A 21012-nucleotide genomic window follows, 5' to 3' on the forward strand; every position below is an offset into this window, starting at 1 on the left:
TCCCCCGCGCCGCCCGCCATTTTGTCTCCAGTGTCTCGTTTGCTCTCTTCAGTGTCGAGGGAAGTGTCTTCCTTCGTAGGCGGGAGGAAGGGATCAGCATCTATTGTCTGTGTTTGACTCCGTAGTTCGGTCAGAGGCCTCCCAGAGCTTTCCCGGGGCTGTCGGCAGGAGTCTCCGCGACCGTCCCGCCCCTCCCCTCTGTCCCTGGGACCGGGAGGGACCCAGCCCGCGTCACGCCCCTCGGCGCTCGCCTTTAGCTTCTCTGTCGTTGCGTCCGCATCGCGCCCCCGGAATCAGAAGGTATCCCATAGATGGCCAGCTTTCCCCCGAGGGTCAACGAGAAAGAGATCGGTGAGGAATGGGACGATGGGTGAGGGGTGCTGGCGAGCGCGCGGGGGCGGCGGAGAGGCAGGGACTCCCCCGAGGAGGGTGAGTCTGAGGAAGAACAGTGAGCAGGGCTCGAGCCCTGGAGCGAAGAGGAAGGAAGCTACCCTGCGGGTGGGTGTCGCCGAGGGTAAATGGGATCAGAATTGAAGCGGCGCCTACTGTGCGCTCGGCAAGGAGGGAGGCGGCGCGCAGAGGAGGCAAAGAGGACCAGAGAGCCCAGTGGCGAGAGCTGCAGGGATCGTGTGGCCGGAGCGGACATGTTCTCCCCACCCTAGTTTTTTCACTGGCGGTCTGAGCAGGGCCATTCTCTTGGATTTCTCTTGGTTAAGAGACTGGGGCGTCGAGTGGGCAGGGGAGAGCTGGGCAAAGATCGAGGGCTCTTAAAAAGTTTCCGATGGAGAAAAGTATACTTGTCTGTTCTGAGCTATTATTAAAGGGTGGGTCTTCGTGTATACGAACAACTATAAAGAGGAATGCAGTTATCAGCCTGGAAAAAGTGTTTTAAAAAATGGTATGGTGCTCCAAGGCAGCAAGCTCAGGGGAGGAGACTCAGTTATCTTTAATATACTGAGGAGCAGGGAGGAGCAGGCTGGTTGGGTGGAGTGACCGGAGAAAAGCTGATTTACAGACGAGCGAACTCTTGAAAAGGCTGTCTAGAAACTGGCTTAGTGGCCAAGCTGAAAACAGACCAGTAGATGTTGAAGGTCCTGCGTTAGGACCTACCCCAATGACTCACTTGAAAGCACCTTACATTATCTAAATCCTCTCTTAAGGTAAAATACCTTAAAGTGGAAGCACTTTAAGGGAAGTTGAGGGTTGACTGTTAAGTAAACATTGAACTTATCGTATTATATACGTTGTTTAATTGTATGCAGTTTGCGGAATTCCCTGGCGGTCCAGTGGCTAGGACAGTGCGCTTTCACTGTGAGCCCTGGGTTGCATTCGTGGTCGGGAACTAAAGTCCCGCAAGCCCCGCAGGGCAGCTAAATATATATGTGTATGTCTGTATATATGTAATATATAATCATAATACATTTGTCTACAGATATACAGTTTTTACTTTAAAAAATGAAATAGATTTAGCGTCTCCCCACCACTGTGTGTTAAATGAAAATTGGAGGTAGCTACTGAGCAGAGAGTATTTGCATTTCCTTGTTATTCAACTAAATTGGTGCCTTTATTGAATATTTGGAGGAGGTTTTTCTAGAGAAAGGGAGCTAAAGTAGCCAAAAGGCCCTCTATCCTGTATGTGGGTGAAATTTTATATCTAGAGACAGCTATCTTAGAATTCTGGTGTTTTGTTCTCTTAGGCATAAGGTTGAATGGCAGGTTAGGAGGGGACTTTACCCCTGGTTTTAATAACTATTTTAAACATACAGAGAAGACAAAATTCATGTCCAGTTGTTAAACTGTGGAACTCAAAAAAGTTCTTATTCTCAGTCCAGTGGGGTTGTTTTTTTTTTTCTTTTTCCTACTCACAGTGACACTGAGGATGAGTGATTTGCCTTTCCTATATCTGTATTTTACTTCGTCTTGAATCATTTTGAAAACTTTCCAATCCTCTCTTCTATGGATTGGAAGAGCTTCTTAGCATACCAGCATGCATACCAGCATGAGGTGGAACCACCCACTAAGTAGCCTTTTAAATTATTATTATTATTTGCATGTTTAAGTCTCTGTTATTTCCTGATTATAGTGTAAAGTTACTAACTAGATGCCAAATATCTAAAAGAACTTTCACCTTTTGTTAACTTTTTTTAAGTCTGGGTTTTTGTTTCTTTAAAAAAATATCATTTGGATACAAAGTTAAAACCTTTGTAGCTTTGTATCTATCAGTAAGGACCTCTGTTAGTAGTTTCTCAAGTAAGTACTGCAAGAGGAGGCTAGATTCCAGGATTGATGAAAGAAGTCTATATGACAGGCAGTTACTGCCTAGAGCTACAGCCCTCTTTCACAAGGCTGTGCCACAGATCCTCCCTTTATGGTTATGAAATTGCAGGGAGGAATGTGAAGAAGGAGCTGAATCTGGTTTGCTTGGTTGAGCAGTGACTCAGATGATGTGTATAGTGTTGTATCTTATGGCCAGGTTCCATGGCAGGCAGCCTTTCCCTTATACAAGGTTGTTAAATCATAGTATCTTAGGATACTAACATTCAGCAGTTGCAGGTCATATATAAAAGTTCAAGTAATTTTTTTTCTTCATTATAAAGTTTGTGCTAGTGTATGATATTGTACCAGTAAGCATTTAAATTATTTGGTTAAATGCAATGATCATATGTCTTGTTAATAAGCAAAGAAACACAAAGTAATTATTAACTAAATACTTGTAATGGTATAGTGTGTTTATTTGGCAGTATTTGTTGAGGGTGGCCCTATTTCTTAAAAGTGTATTTATATATTGAAAATATTTTCCATTTTCAAGAGTAGATTAGCTTATTATTTTGTGGTCTTTGCTGTCTAAACCAGTTTTTTAGTTAATTTGTTATCACCCTTTACGTAAGAGGAGTTTTGTGATTGTGGCCAAAGTTAAAGAAGGAAAATACCAGAGTGATCCTGGAATACATATTTTTTAAAAAAATGAGTCTTTTGTAGGAAAATTAGTCCTGCTTATGCTTTCTAAAGGAGAACTGAGTTCTAGTCTAACTTACCAGATGTTTCTGAAGTTGGCTGCAAGGGCCAGTCCTCTATTTTTTGAGACAGGTGTTAATATAAGTACATTCATCTAGTTTAATCAGAGGATTTCTCTTTTTAAGAAAATGCTTGCATTTTTTTCAGTTGAATTTTAGAACTTGTGTCCCTTATTTGTGAACTTTGATTTTTTTTTTCTCTTAAAATTTGTGGATTCTAAAAGATAGATGTAGTTAAAGAGAAGTCCTCCCCCTTTAAAAAAAAAAAAAAATAGGTGGAGGTTGCAGATTGAGGGGCCAGGCACATAAATGAAATGATGATATAAGACTGTGGGCTTGAAGACATGGAGGGGGACATGAAGCAGCAAGCCTTTTCTAAAATCATTTGTGTATGTGTTGTCTGACTGCTGCAGAGCTTTTGGGACCTTAGCCCCTGACCAGGGGTTGAACCCTGGCCATGGCAGTGGAAGCCCAGAATCTTAACCACTAAGCTACCAGGGAATGCTGTCATTTGTATGCTTAAAGAGTCATTCTGCAGGCATCGAGTGTCACTGGTTTGTGAATTGTATATTAAAGTCATGTTCCTGCCAGTGAAATTGTTGCTGTTTTGATATAAGTGGGGAAGGGGTAGTGGGGGGCGGGGTTGGGCGGAGATCTGCTTTGATTAAATCATACCTGCAATGTGTTTAGTTGAAAAACTTCCACTGTTTTAAAGGCCATTATTAACTGGAATTTATCCAGAACAGTAGAGGTGAAGGTAGAGAATGGACTTGAAACAGTGCAATCTAAGTGATTATTGAAAACTCACCAGATTTTATCATGGTGAAAAGATTTAGTTACTTATGTCATGGCTGTCTTCAATATATGAATGTCATGTGGGCACAGGATCTCTTATTCTCTGATCAGACACAAGACCGAGTGGGTGGAGTGGCACGAAGGAAGATTTTGAGTCATTAAAAGGAAATAGTCTGATAATCTCAGCTATGCCAGAATAGGTGCATATTTATATTTATGAATATCACAGGAAAACAGATTTCAGCTTTGTTTTACTTTTTAAACCATATCTCATTTGTTTAATGTGGCAGAGAATTGGGCAAGGAAATATTTATATCATTTAAGAATGGTAATTTATACATGTGCTTTCATATTTGTTCAATAAATGTTTGCTGAGCCCCTGTCGCATGCCAGATGCTACGCTCCCTGTTGGCAAAGCATACATTGAGACTGGATGTGTCACTGAGTACATTTTGGGGGTTTGCGTAAGTGTATCTGCTTTTGCAGTAAGAGTATCAGTGGCTCTCATTTGAATTGCAATATGTAGACCATGTTGTTGGAAAGTTTAAGCCCAAAACATAAAAATAAATTACAGAGTTGACCACAAAGCGAACCACAAAATAGATAACAGGGAAACTAAACTGAAGGTAACTTATAACTGAAAAGGGAGAGTAGCAAAATGTGAAATCAAGACAAACCCAAGACAGCAGTGGTGATAGACTTAAGAAGATCCTTTCCCAGAATTGAGGAAATGGCAGCCACATTTGCATGTGCACAAAAATAAAAATACATGAAATTGTCCCACTTTTTTGTCTGTAAAAACCAAAAGAATTTAAAAAAAAATCAAAAGAATTACTTCCATTTGGGGACCAGTTTGGCCCATTGGAAAGATGCTTGAGGACTACTATTTGAGAATCACAAATGTAATGCATTTTATTTTATTTTTTGCTTGTTTGGCTGTGCCACTTCTCATGTGAGCTCTTAGTTTCCCAACCAGGGGAACCTGCCGCCCTGCAGTGGAAGTGTGGAGTCCTAGCCACTATATCACCAGTGAAATCCCTATATTGCATTTTAAAGTACAGGTTGGGGAGGCTGGACTAAATTAAGTCCCTTTTAGTTTGGAGGATTTTTCGATTTTTGTGACCTGAAAAAGATAAGAATATTCTTGTCTGACTAGACCATTCACTTAATAGTGCTTCCTTTGAGTAGTGATATAATACTATATAGTTGATTATGGTTTTTGAAAGCTGCTGTTTGGAGAAGATACTTTTCCTGTAGAGCAACTTTGGTTTCTTGCATTTTAAATGTTAGTAATTTGAAGAAAACGTAAGGCAGGGGCTTTCCTGGTGGTCCGGTGGCTAAAACTGTGCTCCCAATGCAGGGGGCCCAGGTTCAATCTGGGAACTAGATTCCGTGTGTCTCAACAAATATGGGAGATCTCACATGCTACAACTAAGATCTGGCACAGCCAAATCAAAGAAAAAAAAAGCATAATGCTATGTGAAAATCAGGACTTCAGTAATTGCTAGCCCTGAGAGATCATTATTTTTATTTGACCAGTTTTTTTTCCCCCCTTAATTGAAACTTTCTTTAAAAGTTCTTGGTTTGGGAAATTTTAGGAAAATCACTTTGCCAGAACTTATAAAGATGTTTATTATCGTCAAGAGGTCTTCACACAGCCTGTCTCCCCTCAGAGGGTAGAATGCAGAACTTGGTGCATAAAAAAAGGGGACAAGTCAGTGGAGTTGAGTGAAAGCCAAAGTAATATGGATGCAGTCTGAAATTCATTGTTGTTATATACAGTGTCTTGTATTTTTTCTTTCTTCTTTTAGTGAGATCACGTACTATAGGTGAACTTTTAGCTCCAGCAGCTCCTTTTGACAAGAAATGTGGTCGTGAAAACTGGACTGTTGCTTTTGCCCCAGATGGTTCGTACTTTGCCTGGTCACAAGGACATCGCACAGTAAAGCTTGTTCCGTGGTCCCAGTGCCTGAAGAACTTGTAAGACTTTTTTGTATTTTGTATCTATCTGTAGAATTTACTTTTTTCTGTGTGGATTAATAAAATTATTTTGTTGTTTTATGTTATTTCTTTAGAAGACTGTTTTAAATGTGTTTTGATCATAAGGTGAATATATTTGTTAGAAAATCTGTGGAAAGAATTGTCTAGCCTTAATTATATATTACAGAATATTTTCTCAGATAGTTTGGTGTTTTTCTTTTCCATATAGTAAAAGGCAGATTAATTGTGCTTTGATAGTGTAGTTTCTAAAATGTATGTAAGCCACCAGGGAAGCCCCTGGCGGCTCAGGCAGTGAATGATCTGCCTGCAGTGCAGGAGACCTGAGTTCAGTCCCTGGGGTGGGAAGATCCCCTGGAGAAGGGAATGGCAACCCACCCCAGTATTCTTGCCTGGAGAATTCCATGGACAGAGGACCCTAGCGGGCTATAGTCCGTGGGGTCGCAAAGAGTCAGACACTACTGAGCAACTAGCACACGCACATAGTGTAGTTTCTGAAATGTGTGCACTGAATTTAAAATCTTTCCCTTCTTTTTGTGTCTAGTTCACCTTCATGGTTTTATTCATTAATGTCATTATTACTTTATTACTACTGATTATTACGGTGTTTAGACAATTTTCTGGTGTCAGCTTCACAATATCTTTGTTCTCAGAGATTTTTGTTTTCTGCTTGTTTATACTTTTGGGTTAATGAAAAGAGTCCTAATTAATATAGGGTTCTACATCAATAAGGATATATTGACACAAATTTGAGATTACCAAATTACAAATTGCTTTTTATTGTTGAACTTTTTCTTAGACACTGAGGATTTTAGTCTGAATTTATTTGGTCATGCCCACATAGCTAATAGCAGATTTTCCCTTTCCCATCTATAAGGATTTTATTGTTACTCAGTATTACTATAATAACATGGATGTTATTTTAGCAAACATGTACTGGTTTTTTTTTTTTTTTTTTGGTAAATTAAAAGCTTTTAGATGGTTAGAAAACCCCATTATACAGTTACAGACATAAGGCAAAATAATCATTAAACAAAGTTAAAATCAAAATGAAAAGTCACATTATGTCCATAGTTACATCAGTCCAACTTAAGGTTGTTAGATGTAAGAAGAGGCATCACATATGATTGTTGTTGAAGGTATCTGCAGACTTGGAGAAAGTCTTTTCCTTGAAGTGATGTCCACCATGGCAAGCCTTCCACTGATGAAGAGGGGAGTGCTCTGCAGACCCAGCAGTTAGACAATTATGAAATGCAGCGTAGGAGTGAGCCCAGGACAGGAAGGCATTGTCTTGAGGATCAAACAGCAGACTCAGAAGATGATTCTTCTCAGAAGATTCTTCTTGTCCTGAAGAATCCTGGTAGAGCCCCCAAGATGAAAGGTTGTTGCTGAACCCACAAAAAGACGCCAGGATTCTTGGCCTCCAGAGGAGAATTCAATCTGGGGCCAGAGACGAGGCTTGATCTCTCAGAGCTTTTGTGCAATAGAGTTTATTAAAGTATAAAAGGGATAGAGAAAGCCTCTGACATTAGACATCAGAAGGGGGCAGAAAAAGTACCCCACACTTACTGTTTAGTATCCACTGGAGTCCAGAATAAATAATAACTAGATGTCAATCTGGCTTTTCTTTTTACTAGTCTCTTGCATGGCACCAAGAATATCACCAATTCAAGTAATTTAAGATTATCAAGACAAAACAGTGATGGTGGTCAGAAAAACAAGCCTCGTGAGCATATTATAGACTGTGGTGATATAGTCTGGAGTCTTGCTTTTGGATCGTCAGTTCCAGAGAAACAGAGTCGCTGTGTAAATATAGAATGGCATCGATTCAGATTTGGACAAGATCAGCTACTTCTTGCCACAGGGTTAAACAGTGGACGGATCAAAATATGGGATGTATATACAGGTATGACGTCATAGTCTTGAAAGCAAACTCAATTATTTTATGATGTAATCATAGCTTGTAAACACTAGAAGAATGAGATTTGAGGATTTTAACTTATGGAGAAGCAAGAATTGATCCTCTGAATCTGTCTTTATATATATATCCTTATTGGCCTAAATAGCATCTGCAGCTTATAGTTTTAATTTAGGAAAATAGAGTTCATATTGCCTGATCACTTTTCAGAGAATATTATAGTAGGAAGGGCATGTCTAAGGAACATTTAGTTAATTATCACTTATAAACTAGTAATTTACTTTATGACTCCAATTACAAGATGTTTTCTTATGTACTTTTTCAATATATAATAGCTTAGAGGCATTCAAGGTAAATCTGGTTTTCAGCAATCATTGTCTAGCCTCTGGAAGGCTTTAGTGACATTTTATCTAAAGTTTAACTAGGTAGGTTGAGAAGTTAAATTCTTTGGGCAGTTAAAAGTAAATATGTCCTGGGAATTCACTGGCTTGGTGGGTGCTTCCCTGCAAGGGGCATGGGTTTGATCCCTGGTTTGGGAACTAAGATCTCACAAAACACGAGACATGCCTGCGGTGCCCCCACCCCCCCCAAAAAAAGTAAATGTACTCTTCACTACCTAAAATGTATAGTTTCAGACTGATAGTCTGTACTCCAAAACTTAAGAAATTTTTTAAAATGAGCTTTAAAACAGTATGTACATTAGAATACAGCAAGCAATATTAACATTGAGTGTAGATAATGAGTCAGTAAATTTGAATTCTGGGAAAAAGTTTAAAAGGTAAGCACATCACTTTTCTTAGAAAAACAAAACTCATATAGTAGATGAATACTTTTTTTCATTGAGATTATGTTTGAAAATTTAGGCTGTTACTATACAAGGATCTTTTTTAAAAAAAATTATTTGGCTGCATGGGGTCTTAATTGTGGTCATCTTGTTCCCTGACCAGGGATCAGACCCAGGCCCTCTGCATTTGGAGTGTGGAGTCTTGGCCACTGGGCCACCAGGGAAGTCCCACAAAGATTTTAAGTGATGCAGATTTTCCTGATATTAAGTTGACTTGGTCCAAGAGTTTGTTCACATTTCAGAAATTCCCTTTTAATTTTTCTGATAAATTTAGGCTTTGGTATCCTGGAATTCATTTTAAGACATTATAAATAATGAACCTAAAAATAATAGTAAAAGCACACTAATAAGTCTTTACAAAGGAGGTACCCATATATTTCTATCCTTTTTTTAATTATGAGAAACCTGATTTTTTAAAATATGAAAGCTGGTAAAAATTATTAACATTGACTCTTTCTGACCTTCCATTGCATTTAGGAAAACTCCTCCTTAACTTGGTAGATCATACTGAAGTGGTCAGAGATTTAACTTTTGCTCCAGATGGGAGCTTGATCCTGGTGTCAGCTTCAAGAGACAAAACTCTCAGAGTTTGGGACCTGAAAGATGATGGTATGTCTGTCTTTCTAGGCTGTGGAAAAGAATTAGTTTCTGGGTATTGTTACTGAGAGGTGTTATAAACACTGGACGTTAAAAACGGCATGTCATCATTCCCTTTGCTTTGCTTAGTCCTTTGGCCCCTTTCTCTGTGCAGATCAAACCAAACTGTAAATGTGACCTGGGATAGGAGCCAGCAGTTACTCTAAGTGAACAATCTGCTATTACTCGGAAACTAACTACACAGATCTGTATCAACTCTTTAAGGACAAAATCTGTATCAGTTTTAACGTTTTATTAGAACTGGTTTGTGTCAGTTTATTTCCTTTATATTGGGGAAGATTATCAACTTCCTGTTTGCTTAGTGAAAATTTAAGATCTTGGTGTAATGAAAGATACTTCTTAGTAATTAATAAAATGTAAATTCAACCATGATTTATATGCCAGAATTTATAATATGTAAATAATAAACATAACTTGGATAGGTTAAGTAAGAAATTATAAAAATAAGAGATTTACCCGCCAATATAGTAAAAGGATTGTCAGTGTCAAGTTTTAGCTTTTTTGGAAACATTGGTAATTGTGGTGCTTTTACAGAGCTTTGGGGAATCTACCTTGTTTGAGAGGACCTGAGATAAGCATTTCTTCCCCCTTCTTAACCTCCAGTGAAAGAATTTACAGCTTTAACTAAAACCTTATATTAAGATCCATTGGTGCTCCACCAGCCTCCAGCTGGACGTTGACAGGCTTGTTTAGACAAGTGTAGCTTAAATTGCGGAGAAGGCAATGGCACCCCACTCCAGTACTCTTGCCTGGAAAATCCCATGGATGGAGGAGCCTGGTGGGCTACAGTCCATGGAGTCGCTATGAGTTGGACACGACTGAGCAACTTCACTTTCACTTTACATTTTCACGCATTGGAGGAGGAATGGCAACCCACTCCAGTATTCTTGCCTGGAGAATCCCAGGGACAGGGGAGCCTGGTGGGCTGCCATCTATGGGGTCGCACAGAGTCGGACACGACTGAAGTGACTTAGCAGCAGCAACTTAAATTGAGTGTAGTAGGAAACAAGGCCCTCAGATTTGGAGACTTGTTCCGGCTTATGGGTAGTAACCTATTACCAAACTATGTGGCACCTCTTCTACATTTATCGATTCTATAATTGCTTAGCTGTTAAGGGATCCCAAAAGTTTAAAAAAAAAAAAAATTAAGAAAGTCAGCTGACCTTTTCTTAAAGGGCCAGACGGTGAGTATCTAGGCTTGTAGACCATACTATCTCTGCATAGTTACCTTCTCTGCTGCCCCAACAATGGGCATGCTTGTGTTTCAGTAAAATTTAGGTGCAAAAATAAGCAACAGGTGTATATTGCCAACCCCTGTTATAGATCTGTAGTGTTATAGATCCCTGCCCCTTAGAAGTTTGTGATTCTGCCATTTTTGAGATGCTAGTCATTGGAATTAGATACCAGGGTTAACACAGATATTTTCTTTTTGTTCAGGAAACATGATGAAAGTATTGCGGGGCCATCAGAACTGGGTGTACAGCTGTGCATTCTCTCCTGACTCTTCTATGCTGTGTTCAGTGGGAGCCAGTAAAGCAGTATGTGTCAAAGTTCCTGTATATCTATTGTGAATTGGATTGTAATAATGTATGCAAAATCATTTTAAATCTGGTAACCTATTAAGTATGTGCTCGGTGTCTTAAATATCTTAAATGTTTTATTTCATGATGGGGGAGAATTTGCATGAGGGAAATTAAATATAGCTATTGATTATATTAAAAAGTGAGAAATTGCGTTGCTTTAGTTAGAGATGATATTTGTAAAATATGGGGTATGGCAATTTTATTTTTTGTAAGATCTAGGAAAGCATATATGCTGTAGAAGAGATCTAGTCCAAATGTTAAAACATTCCCTTGCTAATTATTTTCTTCTCTGTTGTTCTATTTTTTTTTTTTTTTTTTTTGGTCCAGTTTGCTGTTTAAAAAGTTTTGAGTCCCAGCTGGTCCTGGACATTTAACTGAAAAAAAGTAACTTAAAAATCTAATAAGAATAAAAAAACAGTCATGTATGTCCTAGAGTGAATTTCATCTAAATTTTATATGGTCTGTCTTGCATAGCATACCTGTAGACAGATTAAGTATAAAGTGACTCTTAAGAGAGTTTTCCTTATTGATGGACCCTCCTTTAGTCAGTTATCTACTAGCTCTGGGTTAGTATAGTTAGAGATCTTACTAGCTTCAGGTATTTATGAAAATGGTTGAAGTCCAAATAAATGTGATGATCACAGTACACTTTGAATTAATGGGGGTGGGAGTCTGGTTAAAATGGATTTTATTTAGCCAAGAAGTGTGTTAAAATGATAGTTGCAAATGTTGACAGTTTAGGAAAAAAATATTCAGTTCTTTAAAAATCATAAGAAGAGCAAAGCTAGATGTTGACATTGCTATTTTAGGCTGTGTGTTTTCCATATGCTTCTTGCTTTCCCTGTCACAGGTGGTGGCAGCAATATTGGTGTGATTGAGGTTATGCTGGCACCACTCGCACACAGGCGCACAATGGTGTTAGCTGGGCAGAAAGAGTGGCATCTCTGGCTACCGGGCTGGGGGCGACCTTTACCATAGGATGAAGTAACCTTGCATTCGGCTGCAAGGTGTACTGTACGTACACAGGTGCTGGTCGATGTCCACTTTCTGCTTTTCTTTCTTTCTTTTTTTCTTTTTAAAAATAATTAAAAATAATTCCCCCCTCAGTGAAACCAACTGACTCCTCCGATGTAATTGATCTTCCAGTTTGGTGGAATTGGGAGTCTTAACATGTGAAACCAATTTAGTGTAATGTAATTGGCTTTCAAATGGTTTCTCTGTGCTATTTTTTGGAATTCATTGTGATACTAGAGATACCTTAAGTCTTTGATCCAACTGAAAGTTTGTATTTATTTTCTTTGGAAATAGTATATTGTGTCTGTGCAGAAAAAAAGTAGCAAAAAGGATTGCTTTACTCCAAGAGGAGAGTTTAAAGAATTAGGATTGTTACAAACCTCTAAGCTGATGTTTAATATAACAGACTGAAGTAAACATTGGAATCCTGTTTACAGCTATTCTGCACAGTCTAACTACTGATCTTTAGAATCTAAAACTATGTGTGAACTAGTACTTAAGTAACTTGAATGTTTCATACTTAAAATGACTAATGATTGTGGTCGGTTTGGGAAAAATAAGATTGGCAAATCTTGATTCACAGAAATGTTAATTGTATTATTTTTGTAAATTAGCATTTTCATTTTGTAATGTGGTTTAACATCCTTGTTGTTTGCCAAAGAAATTTCATTTGGCTGTGAAAAATTCTCTTTGCTTGCAGTATCTGTTTCTCTTCCTAGGCTCACGTTGGTGACCCAAGCCTATTGTAAACAAGTGATTATCTCAAAGGGAGATGCCAATGGAGTAACAATTTGTTAACCTTATATTTTCTGTCTGTATATTTTTTAAAAATTTGGTAGTTTCTGGAAATAAAAAAAAGGGGGTTTGTAGTACTTAACCCTATTTATTTTTGTATATTTTAGTTAATTAGTTTTTGGAATAAATGGATTTCAGTATAATTTTGTGCTTAAATTGCATTGCCTTTTTTGTATTTAGGCTTATTTTTAAATTAACATTTAACAGAAACATTTGAAATAGAATTTGCATGTTTACCTTAATTAACTTAAAAACTGATTTTAATCTGACTATGACACTGAGCATATTCTTTTAATTATTCATAATTTATAATGTTTAATATAATCTTAATTAAATTTAGCTGTTTTAGTTTAAGATGTGCCATTTTGTCCTTTGCATGTCCGAATGAAGCTATAACATGTGCCTTTTCTTGCAGGTTTTCCTTTGGAATATGGATAAATACACCATGATACGGAAACTAGAAGGGCATCACCATGATGTTGTAGCTTGTGACTTTTCTCCTGATGGAGCATTGCTGGCTACGGCATCTTATGATACTCGAGTGTATATCTGGGATCCACACACTGGAGCCATTCTGATGGAATTTGGGTGGGTGCAGCATGCATTATTTCAGTCTGTAATTCATCTCTACTATCAGTGTAGTTTAAGAGGTTCCAGAGATGATCAGAATCATTAACATGTGACATCTAAACTTACAGTCTATTGTAATTTGAAATTTGGGTATCATTTATGCCCTTTAATAATGCATTTAAATTCTACCAATAAACTTGACTGTCTTGATACAGATCTTGTTACTTAACAGGACATGACTCTGTAGAAGTGGTAATTATATTTAGAGTTTTGTGTTGGGGAGCCGTAAACTTAGTCTTAAGAGTCTTAAACCACTCTAAAAAGGAGATTAGTAATTAGGTTTAATTACTTCATTTAAAGTGGGTAGATCAACTCTGCTCCATCTTCTCAATTGTGTTCATGAAGGCCACTCTAAACTGGATGTACAGGGTAGTTTTGTTTCTTGAGGTGACTCTCACTTGCCCTAAAAACATGTCTTTTATTTCAGGCACCTGTTTCCCCCACCCACTCCAATATTTGCTGGAGGAGCAAATGACCGATGGGTACGATCTGTATCGTTTAGTCATGATGGACTGCACATTGCAAGCCTTGCTGATGATAAGTAAGTGTGAATTACAGCCTGACATATTATTGTCTTTTAAAGATTTCCTTTCATTCTTCTACTTAATAAAAAACATTCTTAAGGATGAAAAAATCTTTCTACAGTTTGAGTTTTAATGACTTTTTATCTAGACAAGACTTTGGGAGATGTTGGTGTGTCTTAAAGAATATTGGCCTGAGTAGTATTTGTGTAAACTGAAGGTAATGGTGCCTTTTCCTGTGTTCTTTATTAACTAGTTCAGGCAAACTAGGTGCATTTTAAATTAGCTTTTTAGCTCAGCTGACAGGTTTTTTTTTGTTTTTTTGTTTTTCTTTTAGTAATATAAAGGTTGAAGCAAGGACATTTTCAAAGTGAAATAAATGGTAAAAAGTCATTAGTACCTGCTGAAATTGAGACTGTAAAGATGAAATGTCACGTGTCTGAAATGTGCTGCTTTTGGTAAGAAGCAGAAACTAGATGCAGCCATTCCATTTTCCCATACTTTTATCCATGTTCCTGGATATGGCACTAAGCAGTTTGGTCACATTGATTTAGAAAGTGACTCATTACAATCTTTCTAGAATGTTAAGAAACACAGAGTTATTTGCCAATAATCATTGTTTTCCTTTTTGTTTAGGTAGGTTCTGACTTAGCATAGAGTGGCATTTCTTTCTGAATTTTAAAAGTTGCTTTTACCTTAAATTTCCAACTAGATAATTATTGGACAATTTATTTCCTTTCTAGAATGGTGAGGTTCTGGAGAATTGATGAGGATTATCCTGTGCAAGTTGCACCTTTGAGCAATGGTCTTTGCTGTGCCTTTTCTACTGATGGCAGTGTTTTAGCTGCTGGGTAAGTGATTTTTCTCTTAAGAGGCAATTTAAGTTGGCTTTAGTCAAAGCAACCTGTATGTTACCCAGTAAATTCCATAAGGGCTCTTTATAATACTATTGCAGGTCTCTTTAATCAGGTTTTAATGTGCAATTTGTGGCTCTAACTCACAGCCTTGGTGGTAATTGTTTTGAACTGTGGGATGATGAAATACATGGATTTGTGTGACTGAGCCTGTGATTTTTGTTTGTTTCTGTTTAGGACACATGATGGAAGTGTGTATTTTTGGGCAACTCCAAGGCACGTCCCTAGCCTTCAACATTTATGTCGCATGTCAATCCGGAGAGTGATGCCCACCCAAGAAGTCCAGGAGCTGCCAGTTCCTTCCAAAGTTTTAGAGTTTCTCTCCTACCGTGTTTAGAGGATGCTGCCTTCCCGAGTATTAGGGACTGAACACACTTTACACAAACCTCAAGCTTTACTGTCTTCAAGGTTTAGGAGATTTATTTAATTTTATACATTCTTGTATTGCATTTTGATCAGTTGAGCTTTTAAAATATTATTTATAGACCTTAGAAACATTTCTGAACATATCAAATGTAAATTTTTTTTCTAAAATTTAACTGTGAAAACATATACATACATGTATATATTTAGATATAGGCTGCTATGTGTTGAATGGACCCTTTTGCTTTTCTAATTCTTAGTTTCAGCATGTATATGTTGCTTCAGTAGAGCCGCAATATATATCTTTGCTGTAAAGTGGAAGTAACTTTTTATTATTCTGTAACACTGAGTTAGATGGTAAATACTAACTTAAGACAGCTGAATTGCACCATACAAAATGTGTATTTGGTTGGGGGGTAGTCAGACAACTGACCTGCAAGTAAAACACAGCTTCTGTCTAGGGAAGGATTTTGCTTTTGTTAGGAGTGGCATCTGAGAGGTAGAGTTTGAATGTGACATTATTAAATTAAAAAATAGGATATAACCAAGAAAAAGGAGTGTCTTCCCCCCACCCCCCCAACTTGCTGCGGGCCTTAATTTTGGAAAGCAGCTTGCTACTTTAACCCCTGTGGTATAAATAAAGTACTATAAATTTTAGTCAATTTGAAAAAAATCCATCTACTGTATTATTGCTAAATATTTTGTTGTTTGTACTAAGGAACAATTACGACTGTGGTGGGGATTTGTTTTGTTTTGTTTATTTTATACATATATCCTATGTTTCTGCAGAGGATAATACTGGTGACTTGCCAAAGAGAAGCAATACAGTATGTCTGCTTTTGCCTTCTGTTATTTATCATACCTGCAGATATTAAGAATGTATGAGTTATGTAAAATATATATTTTTGTTGAGTTTTCTAATTAAAGACTTAAAACTATCTCAAATGTTTCTTAAATATGTTGGAAGCACTACCACAAGCAAATTTAACAAGAGTAATGAAATTGCACAATTATAGAGCATTCAGTTCAGTCGCTCAGTTGTGTCTGACTCTTTGTGACCCCATGGACTACAGCACACCAGGCTTCCCTGTCCATCACCAACTCCCAGAGCCTACTCAAACTCTTGTCCATCGAGTCAGTGATGCCATCCAACCATCTCATCCTCTGTCATCTGTCTTCCCGCCTTCAATCTTTCCCATCATCAAGGTCTTTTTCCAGTGAGTCAGCTCTTTGCATCAGGTGGCCAAAGTATTGGAGTTTCAGCTTCAACATTAGTCCTTCCAATGAACACTCAGGACTGATCTCTTTTAGGATGGACTGGCTGGATCTCCTTGCAGTCCAAGGGACTCAAGAGTCTTCTCCAACACCACAGTTCAAAAGCATCAATTCTTCGGTTCTCAGCTATCTTTATAGTCCAACTCTCACATCCATACATGACTCCATATGTATGGAAAACCATAGCTTTGACTAGACGGACCTTTGTTGTTAAAGTAATGTCTCTGCTTTTTAACATGCTGTCTAGGTTGGTCATAGTCTTTCTTCCAAGGAGCAAGCGTCTTTTAATTTGATGGCTTCAGTCACTATCTGCAGTGATTTCAATTGCTGTTTCAATTGCTTCCCCATCTATTTGCCATGAAGTAATGGGACCAGATGCCATGATCTTAGTTTTCTGAATGATGAGTTTTAAGCCAACTGTTTCCACTCCCTTTAATAGGGCACTACTTGAGAACTAATGCTTCATGAATGCAGTCAGTTTTACTTGGTTTGTTCTTGGAGAACCATTGTAGAAATGCTTACTTTAAAATAATTACTGAGCAATAGAAAATTATCTTTTAGGGGAACGAATGGGCTTCTCTGGTGGCTCAGACAGTAAAGAACCTACCTGCCATGCTGTTGACCCATGTTCGATCCCTGGGTCGGGAAGATCCCCTGGAGAAGGGAATGACTACCCACTCCAGTAATTTTGCCTCGAGAATTCCTTGGATAAAGGAGCCTGGCAGGCTATAGCCCATGGGGTTGCAAAGAGTCAGACATGACTGAGCAACTAACATACAGGGCTGCTTATAGGCTTATCTTTAAACCTCTTATGATTTTTTCTGTTTTCATTTTGCTTTATAAAACCTCTGCTTTATCAGGTAATACGGTACCATTACCCTTCACACTACTAAATTATTTACTTTCCAACCAGTATATCCAATTAAGTAAAAATGACATTTTGGGACAATAAGTTTTCAGAAAAAGCCAGAATTGCTTGCTATCTCATGAAAACCATAGTGCATGGTGAAAACAAGATTGGGGAATGTAAGTAGAAACATGCTTACATTTCCCATGTTTCTTATCAGGAAGAGGTAATAGCAGGATGGTAATGCTTTAGTCTAAGTGACCAAAGGAAGGTAGGGAAGATGTGATTGGGATGCTCACATGGGTCAGATTCTAGCTACATGATTTTTAAAATGGTTACTGCTGCTTTCTTTCATGTCATTTTGAGAACTGGCAAGAGAGCCTTTACGTTCAGATTTCATTTCCTGTTTTAGGACCCCATTAAGGGTGCATGTGGACATAGGAAAATGTCTCTCACCCTCAGTTAAGTCGCTCAGTCATGTCTGACTCTTTGTGACTCTCTGAACTGTATAGCCCACCAGGCTCCTCCGTCCATGGGATTCTCCAGACAAGAATACTGGAGTGGGTTGCCATTTCCTTCTCCAGAAGATTTTCCCGACCCAGGGATCGAACCTAGGTCTCCCTCATTGCAGGCAGATGCTTTAACCTCTGAGCCACCAGGGAAGCCCTCTAAATGCTTAAACAATGTCCTAATTCCAAATCACTTCACAGCAGTCTGTCTCCCTGAGGACATATGCAGCATATTTCTGAATAAGAAGGTATCAGCAAGATTTAATTTATTCCTCACTCAAATTTCTCCTCCCACAGTCCTCGCCCATCCCAACCGGCACGGCTTGCTTGCTGAGCTTCACTCCCCCTCACAGAAGCACAGCGCCCCACAATATGCACAGCTGTGGCAAGAAGCCAGCAAGCACTGAAAATCAACAGTGATTCGCATCTGACAGCATTTCCTCAATTTTGCACTCCAGACTAGAGTGAAGTTGACAAGCCTAGCTTTGGAGGCTCCAAAGGTTCTTGGTGTGTATACAGTAACAAAATAATTAAATTAATTTGCCAGAATACTTCTTTAATTGGGGGCCTAAGTAAGAATTCCTAAATGGTTGGGGGAAAAAAAAAACCAAAAAGCTGTTGACAAGACCTGCACAGGAGGTTATCTGCAGTGTTGTGCACAGCTTCTTAATCAGCGACAGTCTCTCAGTTTGGAGGCCGTTGAGAAGACAATTTACCAATAATTATCATTTTGTGGGGATACAGGAATCATTTCAATAAGCCATATTCCCAGGAGTGTGGTGGGGAAAAAAAAAAAAAAAAAAGTAATTTGCCTGGAATGGCTCTCAGGCTTTGTCAAAACTGCCTCCAAGTTAAAAGGTTTTCATGACCAGATATATTCTTAAACAATTTATGACAGAACTGCTTTACTCGAAGGAAATTTAAATTTTTAGAAGGATGTCACAAGGCAAGAAGATCCAGCAAGTTAATCTGAGAGGCATCATTTTTTTTTTTCCTTTCTTGTTACCCTCAGTAGGCAATCTATTTTCTCACAACTTCAAATGACTTTAAAACCTGTAACTTGATCTAAAGTTGGCAAATCTTAAGTTGATGATCCTTGAAATCACCTGCCTGCTTGCGATTGAGGTCAAGTTGGATTCAACTGGTTTGTACTGCCTTCAGGGCAGTAAGACCAAAAAAGGCCAAACTGCAAATATAGCCTGCTTCTGGGTTAAGGCAGCGTCTGATGGGTGCAGAGGACTTGGTTGTCAGCCAGCCCACCCAGGGAGAAGGAAATAGAAAGCATGAGAAGTAAAACGTCTCACAAGCCAGAAACCACAGAGACAGTCCAGTCTCCAGGTCAATTAAAATGAAGGTTTGTCGGCAATAAACATTTTGTCCAAGTAATTCTGACAAGGTTCTGGCCTAAGAAAATGCATTCAACTATAGAATGCAGGAGACCCAGGTTTGATTCCTGGGTCAGGAAGATCCCCTGGAGAAGGGAATAACCCACTCCAGTATTCTTGCCTGGAAAATTCCATGGACAGAGGAGCCTGGCGGGCTACAGTCCATGAGGTAACAAGAGTCGGACACGACTTAGCCACCACCATAGAATGTTTAGATGATAAAACACAAGCAGTACGTACAGTAGAGTAATACATGGGTTTACTACAGATAAAGTATCAGTTAACACCGATTCCCCTGAGAAATGAGAGCTATTGGTAGTGAACAACGAAGTGCAGTCAAGAAAAATGGTGGTCATAACCATGGCTTACATTTACGGTAACAAGTTTGGGAGGAATGAAGATCAGTTTGCAATCTCAACGTGCTCTTTCCCCTGTGAAACTTGCCTTTAGCCAAAAACAAAATGAATGAGGTATAAAATGACCTACTTGTTTTACAGATGTTTGGGAAGCTTTGTGTGGTTGTGATATGGCATTCTTAAAGGTTTAACAGTTGAGGAATCAGGAAAAAAAAAAGATTGAATCAGGTTAGGATTGGAGAAGGAGAAAGGATTTAATTCAACTTTGATGAACTCCAATTATTTTCCCTTTTAGAGACTGCAACCTTGTGCTTACTCTTTTAGAGAGATGACAGAACTCTAGGAACTTTTTTCCACCAGTAATACTGCAGAGAAGTTGCTCTTCTGGTCTCAAAGTAAACCTAAACTTTGTTTAGCAAAATCTGTAATATAGTGATCATGGTGATTTTTGTTGTTGTTTTAAATAAGGCCGAGGCACCAATGGCTATTTTTAAAAATTGTAGTCCAGAATCAAAGTGTGGACTCTAGAAATCAAATGTGGGTCAGGAATAAGATGAATGACTTGCAGTGAAGATAGATGAAGTGGCAACTCCAGTAAATTTTGTGTGTAAGCTTCCCAATTATTAAATAAAAATGAAACGTTCTTACAGAAAAAGATGAATATTAAAAGATACCTGAGAAAGATACAAAATAGAACCAGGAGTGAGGCTAGTATAAAATAGAAACCATGAAGACATGCTTTTGCACTAGGTGAGCACACAGCATTTCTTTGTAATCCTCAACCATCTCCCCACCTCTAAAACCCTCTAAAATGATTTCACAGGAATTACATAGGTTTCAAGTTGTCTCTTCAGTGATACTAGTTGAATTTAGAAACAGGAACTGTGGGGTCAACTGTGTTGTAAGAGTCTGCAGCCCCTAATTCGAAAGTGTTCCCACCACCCCCTATTTTATGACTCAAACCTGTTTCACTCAATTTCATGACACATCCAAATCTTGTAGATATGTGAGTTTATGACCTAGATAGTCTCTCCTTGGTGGTCTCAGACAAGCTGCCCCAGCCCAGAGTGGTCTTGCCCCTTCCTTGAATTCCATCCTCTTAATTTCTACACCATTTGTTTGGCCTTTCAAACATGCCCTGTTACTGGTTACTTCTCCTTAGGGGCTGGTGCCCCATTTAGGAGGCAAATGCTTCACACTTGGGAGGGCCTCTCAACTTCTCCCACAGGGCTCTGCCCCTGGTAGGCATTTGGGTCACACTGGCAGGGTGTTGGTGCCATGGAAAGGAGAGAGCAACCCCTGATCAGCAGGCATGGAAGTACCCCTGGGCTGGGGGCTGGGGATGAGAGCCATAGCACCATCCATCCAGCATGTGCTGGGTGGAGAAAGCAGTTCCCTCAGACTGGGACGTGACGCTCAACACCTGTGAGGACCCAGAAGTGTCTAGGCTTGGCCACATCTGGTCTCAGATCAGGAGAAAGTTCATACAGTAGGTTGGCCCAGTTTCTCACCCCACAGAAGGCCAGCTGCCCAGAGGACTTCACAGAAGTGCTGGCTGAGGCTGCATCTCAAGAAGGACTTGGGGAATTGCTAG

General features: G+C 38.9%; 1 protein-coding gene across 2 annotated transcripts; it reads left to right on the top strand.

The window, feature by feature from the left end:
* The first annotated feature begins 14 nt into the window (after positions 1 to 14).
* On the top strand, positions 15 to 15984 carry WSB1 (WD repeat and SOCS box containing 1). 2 transcript variants are annotated; one of them, XM_061142867.1, is made up of 9 exons: positions 16 to 351; positions 5621 to 5789; positions 7445 to 7713; positions 9047 to 9178; positions 10664 to 10764; positions 13034 to 13206; positions 13676 to 13789; positions 14513 to 14620; positions 14861 to 15984. In XM_061142867.1, exons 1-9 carry the CDS (start codon positions 312 to 314, stop codon positions 15018 to 15020), a joined length of 1266 nt encoding a protein of 421 aa, XP_060998850.1. In that variant the 5' UTR covers positions 16 to 311; the 3' UTR covers positions 15021 to 15984. The 2 variants fall into 2 exon arrangements, with proteins under 2 accessions (XP_060998851.1, XP_060998850.1); XM_061142868.1 differs by lacking the exons at positions 13034 to 13206; positions 13676 to 13789; positions 14513 to 14620; positions 14861 to 15984 and adding an exon at positions 11660 to 11835 and having other exon boundaries at positions 15 to 351.
* The last annotated feature ends 5028 nt before the right edge of the window (positions 15985 to 21012 follow it).

Source organism: Dama dama, chromosome 5 (genome assembly GCF_033118175.1).
Source record: "Dama dama isolate Ldn47 chromosome 5, ASM3311817v1, whole genome shotgun sequence".
Classification (NCBI taxonomy): Eukaryota; Metazoa; Chordata; class Mammalia; order Artiodactyla; family Cervidae; genus Dama; species Dama dama.

What these genes read in the sequence shown, in the direction of transcription:
- WSB1 (XM_061142867.1), top strand. Translation starts at nt 312, where the DNA reads ATGGCCAGCTTTCCCCCGAGGGTCAACGAGAAAGAGATCG. An exon ending in AATATGGGATGTATATACAG is followed by an intron (nt 7,714 to 9,046) that starts GTATGACGTCAT and finishes CATTGCATTTAG; the next exon opens with GAAAACTCCTCCTTAACTTG. An exon ending in GCAAGCCTTGCTGATGATAA is followed by an intron (nt 13,790 to 14,512) that starts GTAAGTGTGAAT and finishes TTTCCTTTCTAG; the next exon opens with AATGGTGAGGTTCTGGAGAA.